At 30.1% G+C, this 19921-nt stretch overlaps 1 protein-coding gene across 2 annotated transcripts in view; it reads left to right on the forward strand.

The window, feature by feature from the left end:
- The window catches only part of tho2 (THO complex subunit 2-like protein), a 240410-nt gene that overhangs the window by 42894 nt on the left and 177595 nt on the right, over positions 1-19921 (forward strand). For both annotated transcript variants that reach the window (XM_076454283.1, XM_076454284.1), the window contains exons 6-8: positions 5361-5482; positions 14827-14960; positions 19445-19605. In XM_076454283.1, the coding sequence (XP_076310398.1) occupies positions 5361-5482; positions 14827-14960; positions 19445-19605 (417 nt within the window). The remainder of the gene's footprint in view (positions 1-5360; positions 5483-14826; positions 14961-19444; positions 19606-19921) is intronic.

A 19921-nucleotide genomic window follows, 5' to 3' on the forward strand; every position in this document is an offset into this window, starting at 1 on the left:
CACTGTGGTTTCTTTCACATGTTTCACATGGCAGTTTGTTCAGTCAACATAAAACTGACAAGTATGAAGAGAGGTGAATTAATGAATTAATTACAACAAAAGATGCAAATGCCAAGGCATTGGGACACAACACATGCAGCGGGCCTTGAGCCAGTGTTACTGTGCCCAAGTTCATACAAAAGTTTGAGGAGATGGGTTGCATTTTGATGAAACAGATACAGGCAGACCACTAATGTTTACTATAACTGTGACTGAGGTCAATCACACTGTAGCAAAACAAGCCAACATGTGTACACATTGGCATGCAGTGTTTATATTTGTTGCTCTCAACAATTCATATGGCTGTTGCTATAATATCCATTGTTACATAGGTGCCATTGCATTCTGAAAACTAGAGGGATGCATTTCAAACAGTTGCTATGATTTATCAAATATTTAAACCTCAGGATACACTTAACACCCTTGTACAATTTCACATTTTTGTTATATAGTTTTTGAGATATAATGTACTGAATTGCAAAAAATTCCTTTATAATCACTGTATTTAACCCAGTTCAGTTTATATGTATGATATTGGCTTTTAATTTTTTGCTTCTGTAATTATGTAAGGACAATGAGAACTAAAATGAAATTCCAATCTGTTCTCTTTACATTCACAAATTATGTAATTTTTGTTTTCTGCAGTTATTACTTAATGTATTAATCTGTCAGCTTTTCATACTGAGTTGTCTACAACATCTAAAATACTTAAGAGAGGTTTAGAAGTATGCCAAGAAATGGATTCTTTTAATGGACTCCTTTGAGGTGCATTGAGCTATTTTGATTTTTGACAATTACTGTCACATGTCACAGTTGCATAGTTCTTATACAGAAAGATAAGTTAGAATTATCATACATTCATCAATTCTTTTGAAATTTTGCATAATGACTAAAGTAATCTTTTGGTGACTTGGTTCATTTATTAACTTGTTTTATAATTCTTCAAGTGCATCATTCCAAGATAGTTTTCCAAAGGCTAGAATTCCCATATGCAAGTATCTTAAAGTGACTTTCCATTTTTAAGTAATATGAAATCCTTCCAATTCTGATGACTTCATCTGTCACAGGTGATGATCCTTGCTATTTTGTATAGAACTGATGTTTTTCCCTGTGGCTGTTTTTTACCCATATTAAACTGTATCTTGCAATAATTACTGCACATCCTGAAATACTTCTGCAGTAGTGGTAATAGACCATACAAGACCATTTTCCAAATAACTATGTTGATAACAAGAGAGTGACCATTTTTGTGAACCTATTCAATTTCCAGTGAAAGTTTCTTATGTTATTTATGTGAGTGTAGCATTTTCAAACCAATTATCACATACTCGTAAAAAGTTAGAAGAAATGTAACTGAATGAAAAATTATAAAGGTTACTGTAATTTCATTATAAGAGAAAATATGTATGTGTATTTGAATATACATGCATAATTCATTCATAAGTCACTCAACACTTGAATAATTGAAATTTATAACTCAAAATGATTCCTTTAATGGCACCATCTTCATCTTTTCTTAGCTGCAGATACTGTGGGTACATGTAAGGTTTACATCAGTAACTTGTAAGACAAAGTAATAATTGGCATAATGTAAGATGAAGGAAAATTTATAAAATTGGTCTTCCATCATATCTTGCGTAGAATCTTCATACACATGTAAAGTTCTAAACCAGCCTTAACAGTAATTTATAATGTGACAATGTATAATTTAACATAAGATTTGAATTTTTCATTTGCATAATCTCCAAATCCTAACTGGATAGCAAAAATTTTTATGTGGTAAAACTATCTTTTGTTGTATTTCTCTAACTCAGTATCAACATAAGTGAAATGAAAAGTTAATCTGCATGAAATAAAAGGAATAATAATTTTCTATCTGACTCTTAACCTGAAAAAAATAATAAATAAAAGCACGAAAATCTTAACAGTCTCAGCTTCTAACTTGGGTATCAGCATTCTTTTAATTTTGTGGTTTTATTGCTGTCATTTGGAATTACTACTGTTGGACTGTTGGTCATAATAAAAGAATAAACCACAATATGAACCTATTAACTGTTTTCCATGCTACAAATATGTTTGTGCTCATAGATGTTAGATTTTTCATTTTAATGAAACTTTGTTAGTTGAACTGAAGATTTTCCAATTTTTATGTTTGAGCTACATTGTTCAAAACATATAAGAATAAGTAATATTGAACTCATTTTCACTCAGAAATTATATGTTCTTCTGCAAGTCTTGTTAAACCTCACTAAAAAAATTTCAGAGACCAAGGAAGGTTTCACTGTTAGGTTGGGTAAGTGTAATAACTTTTCAGCAAACTAAGAAGTTGGATGCTTGTGTTAGATTCTTGTTTGTAATTATGTATAGTTTGTATTTCTAATTAATTGGAAACTTTAGAAACATATTATTAAAATTAGAAAATTTTGAAGTTGATAGTTTGGAACTCAAACATGTTATGTGACATAGGAAAATTAATATATATATATATTTTTTAAAATTAACAATAAAAAAAGCCAGCTCTAACCATTCACATATCTATCAAGCTTTCTTTTAAACACACTCAAATTTAATGCCTCAACTACATCTGAACCCACCCTATTCCAATGGCCAAACACCCTATTAGAAAAAACTATTTTAGCTGAAAACAGCTTCTGCCTTGCCTAAATCTATATTTGTGTCCACTAGTTCTATCATTATTGTTGTTAATTATGAAAAATGTTGATGCATCAACATTATCAGTTCTTTTTACAATTTTAAACACTTCAATCAGAACCCCTCTAACTCTTCTTTTTACAATAGAAAATAATTTTAAGGTCTTCGTTCTCTCTTCAGTTGACAACCCTTTCACCTCAGGTAACATTTTAGTAACCCTCCTTTTAACCCTTTCCAACAAATCAATGTCTTCCCTAAGGTTAAGGACCTTAAGACTGAACACAATATTCCAAATGCTGTCTAATCAAAGATTAATACAATTAAATTATAAACACTTTAGAATTGTATTTAATATTTCTGTAGATAGAACCTAAAATCCTATTTGCCCTACCACTAGCAGCAACACACTGTATGGATAGCTCAAGTGACTGATCACCTATTTACACTGAGATCCTTTTCTTTTATGATACTCATGAGGTTATTCCCATCCAAATTATACTTATAATTCAAATTATGATAACCATGATTTATCATAATTAAAACCCATCTGCCATTTGTATGCCAGACTCACTAAATTATGATTTAAATCCCCTTTATAAAGCAGCAGGATCCTCTTCACAGCCAGCAACACCCAAGACCTTGATATCATCAGCAAATTTAAGTAATCTACTGAACATTCCTTTCTCTATGTAATGTAAATAAAAAAGAACAGTGGTCCTGAATTTACTGTTGAGTTATAATATAGAAATGGTTAAGAGGGTTGAAAATGAGAAACATCTAAGTACAAGTGAGTACTATTAATGGGTATCATAATAGTATATTTCAAATAAATTTTTGCAATCAAAGTCATCTACACTTAACCATGTTTTAATTATTTCTAGTATATCAAAATCTTCTATTCCTACCAGTGCTCTGAAATTATGTTTTATTTCGTACACATGTAGCATTACAGTAGTAATGATTAAATCTATTATTATAACTTCTTTTATTCTAATTTCCTACAATAAACTTTCCTGTAAATAAGTCCAACCAGCTAACCTACTCATTCTTAAATATTAATTTTAGCCTAGAATTTAGTCCTAGTGACATGTTCAAAAGTTCAACTTTGCAATTAATTCTTGGCATTATCCCTAACAATTGTGGCTTTTATCATTAAATGCTTTTATCAACCCTTTTTACTTATTAATTATCCTCTCTGACCTACTCTTCATTATTTCATTAGCCCCTATGTGCACAACACAGACTGCATCATTACCAGTCCTCTTCATTATATCTCTTACTCTGTTATTTTTTCCACTTATGCAGCAGCATACATAACCTAACTCTCTTCTTTAGTTTAACCCACAGACTATCTTATCTGTATACCGTGCCAAGGAATCACTATAACCTCTTTTTTAAGTTCATAATCATATGTTGATAATGTTTAAGTAGATTACAATTCAAACTCTGTAAAAGGATAAGATATGCAAAAGAACTGGGCTTAGATGCTGTGTCAATAAGATATTCTATACTACTTACAAAATGATGGAACTAGTGTTTTTTTCAGCTGTCAAATTTAATGATTTATATCTGCACTCAGATCATAATTTTAAAAACAGAGAAAAATGCTTTTTAATAATTTCAAAATTGGTATCTGTAACAATAATCTTTGTTTGCATTTATTGTTTTCTTTGAGATTAAAGACAATAACTATTCATTTGGGTAAGTTTTTACTTATTACAAAGATTGTAGTTTGATTAGATGCTTTTATTTAATTATTTTTATTAACCAATGTATTTTTGCAATAATTTAGGTTTCATCTCTTTGAGAACTCAACTTCTACAATGTGTCCCTAAGATTGTTTCCTAAATAGATTTGCTACATTTATTGTTCAGTAGAAATATGTAATTTGTTCAGTCAATCAATTTAGCATCAACACTTGCACTACTTGTTAATGTTTAAGCCATAGTTTATTTATATTCTGTTATGGTCATGTTTTAGTTTACAACTTTTTAGGATTTGACAATTTGTAGCATTTTATTAATACAATATTTACACATAAGTAGAATTGATTTATATCACATAAAATAATCAACATTTTGAATAATTCAATTAATTTATGAAAATGATCAACTAATCAAAATTAATGTTTTTGATTATTATGCTTTTCAGTTAATCTGTTTACCCAAGTAATTAAAATATTGACATCAGCTTAACAAAGTAGTGTCATGAATGATAGAAATAATCCATCAATTGAAATTATTGTTTTCAGTTATTCAAACTAACCAAGTCTCATGTGAGAATTAATTGATTATTGAAGTCCACCAACTGCTGAGCTGTATGTTTAAGGTAATAAATGTACATAAAAAGCACTACACAACAAGTGAATTTTTATTTTTAAAATTGGATGCAATAAGTATATGATTATAACAGCATACAGCTTGATGTGTAAGACCAGATTATCATAAGTTGAAGTAGTATGTGTAAAGTTGATAAACACACATGTTGTTTTGCTGTGTGTTTAATGTAGTTTTATGAGAGTTAGTTAAATCTCGCTGTTATAACATTCAATTTTTGTTCATGGAGGAACGATATATGTATACGTAAAAGTTATATTAAAATCAAAATTAGTATGTATTAAGTAACTTTTACCTACTTTTATCTCTTTTTAAGTATCTGTACATTTTCAGCGAGTTATTCCTGAAAGTCTTCTCAAGGAACGATTGGATTTTGAAACTAGTGCAGATGCAGGAATTGTGAAAGTAAAGAGGAACATTGAAACTAAGTTCATCAAAGTCAAGACCAAACTTTTGTGAGTTTTGTCAGTTTTTATTCATTACATTCACTTACAACATTTGAAGGATCAGTGCTTGTTACTCTCAGTTTATGAACAGAAAGTTTATGAATATCCAAAAACCTAAAAGTAAAATCATATGAATTTAGGTTTTGGTCAAGTGACTTCCATATTTTTGACATTTCTTAGCTGCACATGAACTCTTTTTTTATGTTGAATACCAATTTAATGAAAACTGGTTGTTAAACTAGTAGTAATTTTTGCTGAAATTTTTTTATTATTAATAATAGATTGCAAAATTGAGAAAAAAAAACCAACTGTAAACAACAGACAGTTGTATCTTCACAAAGACTTCATTCATTAGTGACCATGGTTTAACCAGTAAATGTACCATCAGATATATCAGATAATAAATTCCATTTTATGGCCTTATATCATATGCAGGATTACTGTAAAACATTGTAATTGTAATGTAATGTTTAAAGCATTTGAATGCAGAATCATTAGCAGAAATCCCTGAAAGTACATTAACTTGTATATTACAGTCATCAATGTATACATTTCTTACTGATTTGACAACTATTTTGAGCAGACTTTTGACAGCCATAAGACTGATGCTGTGACACTTGAACAACAGTCTTAACAGTGGAACACAACATGGTTATTCTGTTAATTTACTTCAGTAATTTTTTTTCAGTATTGGATCATGATCGTGTAAGCTGAGTTAAAAGAAGTTTTAACAGTATAGTGCTTAGGCTGTTTTCTTGTTGTTTATTTTAGGCACAGAAATAAGCAGACAAACTATAACAAGGGTTCAAAAAGGATTTAGGGATTTAATTTAAAAAGAAAATTTGAAGTGGATTCAGTGTGAGACTGTTCAGGAAAGAGATTAACCCTTTCTATATGAACATTTTTTCTGTGCATGTTACAAGGTTTTACTGAGTTACATCCAAAATTTAATTAGATTACTTTCTAATTATAGTTTATGAATTAACTTGATATAAACATATAACTAATAATCCAAATATTAATACTATGTATTTTAAGTTCTTAATTTTACAAGGCAATAGTAAAAAAAATCCTGAATTTTCTTTAGTGTGAGGATTGTGATATTTGCTTTCTAAGCATCTTCTCTTCTTTAATGACATTTACCATCCCTCTAAAAAGTATAAAATTAAATGTAAATTACTCATTATAATGTCATCATTGCCCAGGTAGAGCAGAATTTTCATAGGTTTCAATCTTATTTAGTCACATAGCCATCTTGGCATGCCCACCTGTCACATTTTCTCTTACAAAAATTGCCAGTAGTTCTACCTGAAAGAAAACTAAGATTTTAATATACTAAATAATGTATTGTTTTCTGTAAAGAGAACTGTAATTCACCTCCAGTTCAAACTTTACTTCTGCAGGAAGTACATTGACAAGCTTAACTGAATTTGTAATGGCTCTTGTTTCATAATTAGAAAGCCAGAAAAACAGTGGGACATTGTCAGCTTTTTGAGTGTTTTTTGCTGTATTACTTTATATTATTTAATTTAATCAAACATTATTCAGTGCAGTTGTAGGATTAGTATAAAAAGTAAGTTTCATCAACAGTTGACAAAGGAACCAAGTAAGCACTGTATTTCTTGTTTTTCATGTGTTTTCTATATTTATTAGTGTAAGTCTAACAGAAATGTAAAAAGAGAAACTTTTTTTTTTAGGCTGGATTAGGTAAAATTAAGATTAATAATAATAGACTTTTGTGAGACATGCTCATGAGTAACCTATGCATTGTATAATTTGATAGGGTAATATGGGCTACACCTTTGCCAATTAATTTACAAATTTTATGGTAGGAATATTAATTTACACATTGTGCAAAGAGCAATGAAAGTATTAAAAAAATGGATACTGTTATGAGTTTAAAGCTATTTAGATAAATAAGGGGGGTTCATGTTACAGTTTGAAGTCATTCTAGGAGGAAAAAGGTGTAATTTAAATTTATTTTATAATTTTTTATGGTTGTTACGAGGTTAATCAAATTGACCAACATCATTTATAATTAGGGAAGAGAAAGTAACAGATAAAATAAAAAGTTTTACTGAAAAAACAGTTTGAAATTTATTTACAAGGCTTTAAAGATTATTCAGATGAAATTAGAAAATTTTGAGATGAGTAAAAGTATTTTTAATATTAACACAAACATCACTTTGCACTTGAAGCACTAAACACTTTGACTCCATACACTTGTGTTAAAATTACCTATGAAAATACTTTATTAAACATTTTGATTTTTTTGTTTACAAAAGATTTATTACTTACTAGAAGCTCACAAAATTTTTCTGAAAGTAAGTGGAATATATTAGAAATTATAAAAACCACAAAGGTCAGTTTAGAGTCATCATCTTGAATGATTTAGCCAAGCCCATAACAAGAGGGTTAACAACTTGGTAACATAGACCTTAATTTGATTAATTGACTCATTATTTTTATTTCTTAAATCTAAGACTCAATACTTTGCAATTTTTGCCAAATAGATGATATTTGATTGTTATTGTTGTGTGTTCATGTCATAAACATTATAATTGAACCAGAAAGAACAAACAAACAAACAAACAAATAAAAGTTATTTCCAAATTATAATCATAGTTTGTTATACCTTGTGCCATTTTTATATTAATCTTATATCCAGTGTGATGTCTAATATAAAGTAACATAGTTTCAGTCTAAGGCAAACAAGGACTACAAAACACATGATAGAATGATAAAGAAGTGTTAATACAGTGGATCAGTAACAGATTCTGTAAATTTACTCTTCTGCTGTATTTTAAAAATTCAGCACTCATAGTCACCAATGAAGAAATGAAAATATCAAAGAAGCAAGAATAAAAAGTTACTGAAGCTGCAATGATAAGAATTGATACTTTTTCTAAAACTGTATGGTATTTAGGTATTATAAACTGAACATTCTGTATTGAGGAATCTGAATACGTTTTATTCGGGACCTTCTTCAAAGGTGTGGTACAGATTTCTGTAAGTTACAGTTTGTACACAATATTTCTGATCGTGTGTGACATCAGAGCAAAAATGACAGAGATACTGCTGTGCTTGAAATATATCTTAATTCCAAAGTGCACAAACCTACCATAACCCCTACCATTATCTTAATTATACTGATGGATTTGTAATTGATATTAACAACATTTCTGTTCACACACATGAACTGCCCTGTGTAAACTACTTCAAGATTGACTTCAAAAAGTGGGCATGCAGAACAGCTAAATGCAAAGGCACTGACTATTTCAACATTGACATTTAACAAGAATAGAGAGTTACTAGGGTCATGTTTAACACAGATTTTAGTTGAAGACCTAGTCCTAGGAATCTTGGAACTAAATGCAGAACAGTTGGGTACCTCATTTTAAAAAAGTGTAGTAGAAACTACAAATGGAGATGTGCATGTTTTTGCAAAAGGATTACAGATACTTTATTGCATATTACAGAATCACCTTTTGAACTTGAGCATGGCTCTTTTGTATCATTTATATACTTGTTTAATAATCAAACATTTTTCTCCTGTTTTAATACCACACAACAATTCTTTTCAATACCACAAACAATGAGATTCTTTAAATAAAAAATTACAAATTGACAGTTGGTGAAGAGCATGGCTTTGTGAATGTGATCTACTCTTTATGCTTTTGGATTTTTTGAAAGGCATGTTTATAAAGATTAATAATTAATCTACAGAATAGCGTGCTGTGTAGTATCTTTAAGTCAGTTGACAACAGTCTTGTGACAAAATGATAAAATTGATAAATTGATATTATTTGATAGATTGTTTAGGCAAAGTATTCATGATGAAACTTTGTAGAATGGATGACAATTGCCTATTGTGGAGACACGAGTGTAGAGGATGATGTTTCGAAAGTCTTCAGGCTTGAAGACGAAAGGCAGAAGACTTTTGAAATGTTGTTCTGTAGACTTGTGTCTCCACAACAGGCAGTTGCCATCCATTCTACAAAGTTTCATCATGATAAATTGGTAGCTTATTATTTCAGTGCTAGACAAGGAAGTGAAAGAATTGAAACGAAAAATTTACTCAAATACTTGAAACTTCTTACAGAAGTAACAGTTTCTTTATGCCATTTTGAATAGTTTTTTAGATTGTTTTATACAGGTTTAATGTACTTTTGTAAAAGTGATAACTGAGAAATGATGTTGAGCATCTTATGTAAGTGATAGTGAACTTGTTCATTTCTAATCCAAAATAATAAAATGGCATATTTCTTTAAAGAACATCAAAAAAAAGGATAGAAAGCTACTAGCCACTCACATTTGTCAGAAGGGATCTTCATGTGTTGTGGAAGAAGTATGGTACACAAGTATAATTGAAAACAAAGCAGATGAAATAATCAGCATTTCTGACTAATATTTATGTAATGTACTATCAGGACTTCCTATAGGTTAGATATATGTCATTTTAATGTTACTTGTATCTTTTCTTTTCCTGTTCATTTTTTTAACTTCTGTCAAGTCTGTATTGTTGAATTAAAAGTTTTGAGCTCGTGTCAAGATTATGTTATTGAATTAGAAATTTAGCTGTACAATTTGCAAATATCTGGGCCTGGCATTTTAGAATTAAGAGATATTTTGATATACTCAAGACATTCAACAAAATACTTGGTTTTGTTTTTAAGGATGTTATTAACATTTTGATTATTTATAGTTTAAAATAAAGAACTTGTTACATTCATGTCCAAACAGGAGCTGTTCTTTAGTTACAAGGAAGTGATTGTTCCATGTAAGACTGTAATTTAGGTGATTGCTTAAGAAATGTCTGGTCTGACCTTACTGTTATTTTTTTGTGTAAAGCATAATGATGATTGCTACAATTGAATTAACTTGCTAATTTACAAAATACCATTGTGTAAATGTCATAGAAACTGTGCTGATGCCTTCTCCATTCATATAACATGTAAATAATGCACCAACAGTATTGAATGCAGTATAAATTCCAACAAGCCACTATATGTAATTATCAAAAGCAAGTTGGTGCAGTTATCCCACTACTAATGAGAAGTGAAAATAAAATAGTGATGAGCTACAGTTCACAGATTTTGAATGATAAATGGTTATAAATGTATCATGTCTCACTGAGATACTATTTAGAATTATATTGCTCAAATTCTGTGCTGATAGTCTAAAATTGAAGCAGTATAAATGTTATAGAACTAATAACAGTTTAGAAGCTGGGGCTGAAACTATGGAAGATGAATGGAAATTAAAATATTATTATTCAGTATTATATGTGGATTGAATCCAGATATTTTTTTAAATTGTCAGAAGAGTTACAGTATTAAAAATAAAGAAATTGAGACAAAAATTGTAAGTGATCAGGAAATGGTACAACTCACTAGAATAATCTTCTGCATTTCATTTAATAACTAAGGACATAGAGTTGCCAAACATTGCAGCAAAGTTAATGGTGTAAATATCACTGTATGTATACTGTGGTAGGAAGGAACAAATTAGTTAGATATTAAGAAAAAATCAAGTATTAAATTACTAAAAACTGTTTCATGTCATTGGGAATATTAATTTTTAAGTATTTGGGAAATTTTTAAATTCTGAACAGGTTTTAAGAAATATCACTATGAATAAATGCATTGTAGAAATACTAAGTATATAACATAAGAAATAATGTAAAAGTATCCCAGAGATGACAGAGATAGGCCTACAATTACAGAAATAATCCAGTAGTGTTTCATCTAAGTGATATAATTTGATAACATCTCATCTTGTATCTTCTGCAGGTCAGTTTACTGGTAAATTTGCTTCTAAGTGCATAGGACCTTACAAAAGTGATATGTATGGCACCACTAGTATATAAGGTAAAAGGTACTATAAATAGTGCTATACAGGGTAAATATATCAGTTATCAACTTTGTAAAGAAATGTATCCTCTTCAGCTGCAGCAAGTCATGATTTTGTCTGTAAGAAAAACTTTATATACTACAAAGTTACTGTCACCACTCAACCAGAAATGAGTTATAGGGTTATGACCAAGTAGTGTGTTGTGAAATTCCCTTCTTTAAATAAATAAATAAAAAAATAATCTTCTAATTTACTGCTATTCTGGTAAGCTAAACCAGAGCCAAAACATTTTATTGTAATAAAGATTGTGGAAGAGGAATACCTAGTTAACTTTTACCATTATTTTGGTAAGATAAACGAGAGTCAAATCCATAGGTAAACAAAACTAAAGTAGTTTTATTGTGATGATATTAATGACAGAAATGTTTTTGAAATACAGATTTATAGATTATTTAATATAATACTAAAAAGGGAGGAAGTTGTGGTTTTATATGTAAAATTTGAATTGCATCCCAATGAAGTTGAGGATATTAAAGGTAACATTTAGAAAGTGGACTTTATTTGGTTTTTTTTTTTAGGGAGAAGGCATTTAGTCAAAAACTATTACATACAGACATATAGAACTATTGAAATTAATAAAGAAATTACAATGAGATTAAGGATTCAGCTGTTAACTCTTATCTTCACTCGTATATTTATGCATGCTAGACATCTTTTCCACCCATTAATTTACACCAGTTAAAGTAATGGAAAAGAACCTTTCATGGATGATAAAGGGTTAATTCAGCTGAAATTGTGGGTGATATTAATTATTTTAGTTCCAGACATTTGGATAAGTGTTGGAGAATTGGAATACCTAAATGATCACATACTTCATGTTTTGACATCAAATCACATCATTTTTAGCCATGTGAAAACAAAAGCTGTGTAAATCACACACACATGCTTGCATGCATGCACGTGTGCACACGCACACGTGCAGTCATTAGTCATGTGACTACTGAGTTCACATAGTGAATTTAAATTGAATATTTTGACTTTCCAACCCTTCATTTAAAGTATAATACTTGTAATAAACATGTTTTATTATTTCTGTAGTTTCGCTAATATTTTAATTATTGTAACATAGTTGAGCCAAAATAACGTTTTTTCACTGATTGATGTGATCAGTATGACTTGCAACTGAATTAATTGGAGGTGCTGATCAAATGTGGACATTTTAAAATTTTTTTTAAGTATTCAAGATAAACATGTTCATGAAAAAGTGGCTGCTGGTAAATATAAATGGATTAGCTTACAAAGTGTATAAAGTAATAAAATTAAAGAAATTCAGGTTTACATTTATTGCTATAATAGGAAATTTAGAGGATTACAGAAAATCAATGTGTTGTCAAACAGGAAGTTAAGAAATTGAAAAGGGTATTTTAAGATAAATTGGTTAAAAATCTATGAATAAGGATTTTTTAAAATTATGTTAAGAATAAAAAATTTGAGATAATACAAAAAGAACCATGCCTAATGATTATGGGATGGCTGAGTTATTAAATTCTACTTTTTCACAAAGTTATATAAAGGAGGTTAAAGGTCAGACATGTAAGTCACTTGCTGTTATTATTATGTTTTTTTTTGTTTTTGTAAGTCTTTAAATAGTGGACAGGTGACAAAAAATTTTTACAAGAGAGGTTTTACAAATTTCTCTGATAATTGTAAGTCTTGCATCAGTGGCAGGAAAACTTTTTGAAAGTGTAATAAAAGATGTTTTGCAGAGTAATTTAACAAATTTTGATGGTCAATCAACATAGCCTTACTTGAAGAAATTCTTGCCTTTTTAACCTTTAGAGATTTTTTAAAGTTTACTGCTTATATAAATGAGGGTATGAATGGAGATTTGGTGTATTTAGATTTTCTGAAAATGTTTGATAAGGGGCCACATAAAAGGCTCTTTAAAATAATGATTTCATTGGGTGTGAGGGATAGAAAAAAACCCAAAGGTTATTATAAATGTAATTTAGTCAAACTGGATTAATGCCATGAGTGGAATATCTCAGTCTTCAATGTTAAGATTTTAACCTTTTTGATATACCTTATACCTTAATGATAGAGATAAAGAAGTCAATACATTACACAGATTTGCTAGTTTTGGGTGTTGCTGGGTGCAAGAAAGATACTGCTATTTTACAAAAGAATATGGATTATTTGATGAGTTGGACAAATGATAAATAACTTTTGATTTTTGTAATAAATGCAAGGAAGTAGACTGAGATATCATAATTTGAGTTAAAAGTACAATTTTACTGGGAATAATCTTAACAGTGTTATGGAAGAAAAGCATCTTAGCTTTCTCGTTATTAATATCTCAATCCATTCCTGCAGTGTGCTGTTGCTAGTGGCAGGAAAAATAAAATTTTATCTACAAAGGTATTTAGCACAGGTGTAAATAAGTTAGGTCATAGGTTAAGCCACATTTGGAGTATTGTGTTTATTCTTGGGCTTGTTACCTTAGGAAAGACATTAAATTGTTTGAAAAGGTTCAGAGGAGGGCTATCAGCATGATACATGAAATGGAAAGGTTGGTGTATTAGAAAAGTGTAAGATCTCTGAAATTGTTTTCTCTTGAAGAAGAGAAGAGTTAGGGGGGATCTTATTGAGGTAGTTAAGATTGTTAAGGATATTGATAGTACTTAAGAGTGAGAATTATAGAACTAGAGGATGCTATAAATTTTGGAAGGTTGTTACCTTCACCCAAGACAGTTTTATTTTTCTAGCTGGATGGTTGGCTTTTGGAATAGGTCGTCTTCAAATGCTTTGAATACAATAAATTTAATGGTTTTGAAGGAAGGCTTGATACATATTTGAATGATAAAGAGTGGCTTTATTTTTATTTGAAAGGTGAGTCGATGGGTCAGCCTAGATGGAGCATTGTTGTCCTTAAATTATGTTAAATAAGCTTTATAGTTGCCAGTAAAGTTAAAACATTATTTTAAGTTATGGACCAATTTGAGTTTTTTTTCTTGATGTTCTGAGGATTATGAAAACAGAGATAGCTGAAGAAACTAAGACTAGCTGTATTTCAGAAAAAAAGCTCTGCCAGCAGATGTAGCAACAAATTCAGGTTTTATAAAATTATAATTGTGTACAGTTCTTTGACAGTGGCCTCTTCTTTTTCAGTTATTATAGTTATTTATAATTTATTACATTGTTTATTTTGCATATTGCATTATTAACTAGATTTTTATGTTCTTAATTTAGTTATTTTTTATTAATATTAAAAATTAACTTTTGTCATAATAATTTGGCTGTAAACTTGTGAAAGAAGTTTATTAAAGCATGATTTTGTTTTCAACATCAGAATAGCATCAACAAAAATAAAATAAAGAAGGCAAACTAATTTGGTAATCTAAAAATCCACATCTTGAAAAGTTGAAGTAGTGGTAACTGATAATAATAATAATTTGATTTTTTTTTTAATCTATGCCATCTTAACATGTTTTTATTTTCAGTTACAAGCAACAAAAGTTTAACCTATTTCGAGAAGAAAGTGAAGGGTTTGCTAAGTTAATAACAGAACTGATTCAAGAGGTTGGTGGGACAGTAAACACTACATATCTTCTTGAAGTTATCAGGTCTCTTATTGGTGAGCTGTGATTTCTCATTTGATTTTAGTTTTGAAAAATTTTGTGGTATTGTGGAGGTTTCCCAAAATTTTTTTTTTTTTACAATAGGCATTTGAAGAAATTGAGAACTTTTGGTTTTTAGTCTTGTTGCATATTGCAAAATGGATATTTTACACTAAGTTATTAAATACATTTCTAAAAGGAGTAGTTTTATGTTGAATTTTGTGAAAAGCTACTTGAATGGGTCTATGTGCTAGCTGTTAATAATTTTGATGTAGAAGGCATTTAGTAAACACTATGTACCACTTTAACTACTGGGTCATTCTAATTCTTTACACTTGACTGTAAGTTTTATATCCAGAGTTCCAAAATGAATTTTGAACCACTAGAATATGCTCTTTTCCTCTAGAATAGTGATCTATAAATTAAAGAAGAGGAAGACATGGAGAGCAAATGTTACAATTGTCATATTTGGGAATATTAAAGATTTTTAAAATAGTTCCTTGTAAAATTAAGAAGTGAACTTGTATAGCATTAAAATTGATTTATTAAGTGCATTTTAATACCAGATTTATTTGTACACCATGATAATAAAGTAGTTTAATTCAGTTTTGAATGTAACCCTTTTGCTAGGTAATATATTGGATTGACAGCTCTTATTTGATTTTGTTATCTGTTTGTTTTTATATTTATCTAGGATGCTTTGAGGATGAAAGACAGTGTTGTTCACTGAAATATGTAAAGCATGTGTCTTTTAACCTTAAACAAGTAAAATGATTATGAATGTGGAAATGTTTTTCATTATTTTGTTTTACTTTTGTTTTTGTCTTTTTTTTTTAAAGGTTTTAAGCATGTTTCTCCTTTTTTGATATTAATCAGATCAGCTACTGTACTTCCATGTTTTAGTTTCCATGGATTCTTTATTAGGATGGTATTATTCTCTTTAGGAAATATACTCCAACATACCTCTATACTGGCTATAATATAGGTTATTTTGTACAGTGGTACCTCGGTTCTCGAACTTAATCCGTTCCAGAAGGCTGTTCGAAAACGGAATCAATTTTTCCCATAAGAAATACTGTAAATTAAATTAATCTGTTACAGGCCTACAAAAATTATGCATTATGAAGCATTTTAAGTAAACATATTGCTTATTTATACCTGTATAATAATACTTGCATGCATAAAGTCAACCACAAAAACTATAAACCCAATAAAAAAAAACAAATAAAAATGTAACTGCACTTTAACTGTGCTGAGGAGAGCTGATGGCATAAGTGAAAGGTGGTTAGGAATGTGGTGAGTGGGAGGGTTATTATTATTTGGAAAGGGCATCACCTTCCATTAAAACATCAGGTAACTCTCCTTCTGTGTTTTTTCTCTTTCCTGTCTCTTTGCACTGTACAACCTGCTTGAAACTCACTGGACCTATTTCTCTCTAAAAACTTGTCTAATGAGGTTTGTTTCTGCCTGCATTTTAAAATGTTTCTGAAGTAAGACATGGTATTGTCATTGAAAAGGTTTATGCTGCAGTTTGTTACAGCTTTGTGAGGGTGCAAGTTTTCCACAAAATTTTGTAACTCTCCCCATTTTCCACACATTTCCTTGATTAGTGAACTAAGAACATCCTCCCTTTCCTCCTCCTCATCTGAAGACACTTCCTCAGTTGCCTTCTGTTGCTACTCCTTCTGAAGGTCTTGGAGTTCTTCTGTGGTGAGTTCAGTGTTGTGATTTTCCACCAGCTCCTCCACATCATCATCACTCACATTCAAGCCCATACACTTGCCTCGTGAAACAGTATCCTTGATAACAGGCTCAGCCTCAAGGCCTTCAAAGTCTCTATCTGCTACTGAATCTGGCCACAATTTCTTCCAGGCTGAGTTCATGGTCCTCGAAGACTCTTTCCTTCCAGGCTTTGTCTATGATCCTCAAGCAGTGGATGTTATTGAAGTGTTTTTTCCAGAACTCTGAGTGTTAACTGTATCAGAGGTCACTTCAAAGCACCTTTGAAACAGTGCTTTGGTGTAGAGTTTCTTAAAGTTCCATATGATCTGCTGGTCCATAAGCTGAATGAGAGGAGTCATGTTAGGGAGCAAGAGCTTCACCGTAATGAAACTGTACTCCTCCACCAACCCGTCCTCCAGGCCGACGATGACCGAAGAAGGTCAAAACCTTGTTTGCTACTCTACATAAAATATTTTCTCAACCCAAATGAGCCATTTTTACATGTATATTTTTCTCTACAAGTGGGTTTTCTCGACATCACTGATTATTAAAGATGTCTTTACATCAAGTCTTTAGATCATTTGGTGCACAGCCACTGAGTTGTTTTGGACAGCTTGACTGATCATATCTTTTGCCAAAGCTTTATTTGCTTCATTATGGTTAGACTTGGCAACATTTTAAAAATGTACTTGTAGAATCATTTTCTTTTTTTCACCAAAAGTGACAAGTGTGATGCCTATCATTTTACCTCCATTTAAATGTTGGAATTTGTACTAAAGGGATGTAGCAGGAGTACAGTATCATATTTGAAAACAACATAGTAGTAGATTATGATAACATGAGATGTTTACTCTACTGTAACTATTCCTACTGTTGTCTCTCAAACATAGATCTGTGAGAAATTGTGACCATATAAAGATAAGGGGAAGGCAGATGTTAAACAGAGGAACAAGTACATGGCAATGAAGGATTAGTCTAGAGATTCTTTTATTGGAGGGGATGGAACATGTCATCACACATTATATGAAGTTTTTGTGGGATTAAATATTTCAAATAACAGACAAAGGAGAGAGTAAAAAGTAAAAAGGGAAGTAGAAAGAATGTATAACCAGTGGCAAAAATGAGATATAACTCACTATTTCAGTGAGATAAATCTTTGTGTGAATTATATTTTAAAACATTAAAACAAAAAACATTAAATGTATACAAATTAATCACTAATTTATTAATTAATTTAAATTTGAAATGTAAAGTATAGTATATAATCATTCTAATTACACGTGCTATTAAGAAAAATGTATAAATGACTAAATTTTAAAATACTGCATACCAAAAATTCCATAATTCACACATACAACTTTCAGGATACTTTCAGATCTTATAAGTGTCGATGTGGGTTCACAACAGAAAAAAAGTAATAAATATTACAAAAACATAACATTGTATTGAATCATCTCTTTCACTTAATAAATTGAATGCTAAGATAGGGTTCTTCCTGGTCTTGGACAACCTGAAAAATTGATATTTGTAAAGGGTGTTTTAAATTGTAAAATCTAATGACTTTCCATATTTTAACAAAAAAGAAGCAAGGAAATATAATTAAAAACATGATGATATTTAGTGCTAATCTCTCCACACAAAGCCGAAACCTAAATTCGGTAAAATGGTTTTTCCCTATTGCATTTGGCCAATCACAATTCATCATACTATTATCTGGCAGTTATCACATTGTATTTTATAAATAATGTTGATGTGGTGTTTGTCAGTGTAGGTTTTACATAGTATAGACCTCAGTTTTGTGCCTGGTTTTTGAATAAATTTGGTATTAACTGGAATTTCATATTTTGTTACCAGTTTTTGCCAAATGTTGGTTATTTTTTTGCTGATGTTAGGAATATATGGTATGCAGCAGTATATGGTTTCGTGATATTTTGATTCGTGAGATATATTTATATAGAAAACACTCAAATACTAAATGAAGAAACAAACATAAACAAATGCAAAAGTAAAGAAGCCTTACTTATACAACAACTTAAACCCAAAATAAAGGAACGCCTTTATACCTATATTAAATATAATAAAATAAAATTATATATTCAAACATCTAACGCCATCCTCTATATTCTGACACTAAGTTACACAACCCCTTCCAAACATGTGGTCAGCTTCCAGTCAGTTACCTCTTTCTCTCTTTGGGAACCTGACGATGACCAAAGAAGGTCGAAACATTGTTCGCTCTTCTTCGTAAAATATTTTCTCAACCCAAACGAGCCGTTTTTGCATACAATTTGATTGCTATTGTTTTCATGTTTTGAATAACAATTACTATTAGAATGTCAGAAAGACATAATGAGTTGATATGCTTTAAATTAGCAGGTATTGACTTTGAGGTTCTAATTCTTTGATATTGGTGTTAATTTGTCATGGAGAATTTTGACTTGAATAAATGTATATGCCCATGTCTATTTTGGGTATATTTACTACATATGTATGTTTGAGGTGTATAAAAAATCCTGAAAAGTTATTAATAAATGGATTGGTAAATCATGAAAAATCATTGAATGTGGTAAAAGAAATTCATGGAGTCTAGTCCACTTTTGTGTGCAAGAACCCTGTGAGACATTTTATTAGGTATATAAAGAAAAGTTGTTTCTTTATTATTTTTAAATTTAATTCTCAAGTTCTTGGTCATAATTTCAGAATTTGACATTTTTTATAATGTAAAGTCTATGCTTTTTAATTGAGATTTAATTATACGTATGTTTTTATACTCATCTAGGATGCTTTAATTTGGATCCCAACCGTGTTCTGGATGTCATTCTTGAATCATTTGAGTGCTGTTCACATCTCCCAGATTTTTACATCCCTTTGTTGCAATCTTTCATGTGTAATCCTAAGACTTTAAGTCAGGTTCTGGGGTTCAAATTAACTTTCTACCAGGTAATAAATTTTTGCTTTAAATTTTGATTATAATACTAAACACTGTTAATTTCTAATTATTCATATACTGATTACATGTTATTTCACATATTAATACATTTACAGCAAACATATTCAAGAAAGTAATCAGTTCTGTGAATTAAATGTGTTATCTATACATATAAAACCTATTATAATATAGCTCATTTGGTAAAATTATAGTATGTACTGCAAGATACATTGTGTTTTGAAAAAAACACAAACTGAGTTGAGGTTTTTCTATTAAAGAAAAAATGTATGAAGCCAAATTCATGAAAATTTGACAGGTTTGAAAGCA

This window comes from Tachypleus tridentatus, chromosome 1 (assembly GCF_004210375.1).
Source record: "Tachypleus tridentatus isolate NWPU-2018 chromosome 1, ASM421037v1, whole genome shotgun sequence".
In the NCBI taxonomy this organism is placed as follows: Eukaryota; Metazoa; Arthropoda; class Merostomata; order Xiphosura; family Limulidae; genus Tachypleus; species Tachypleus tridentatus.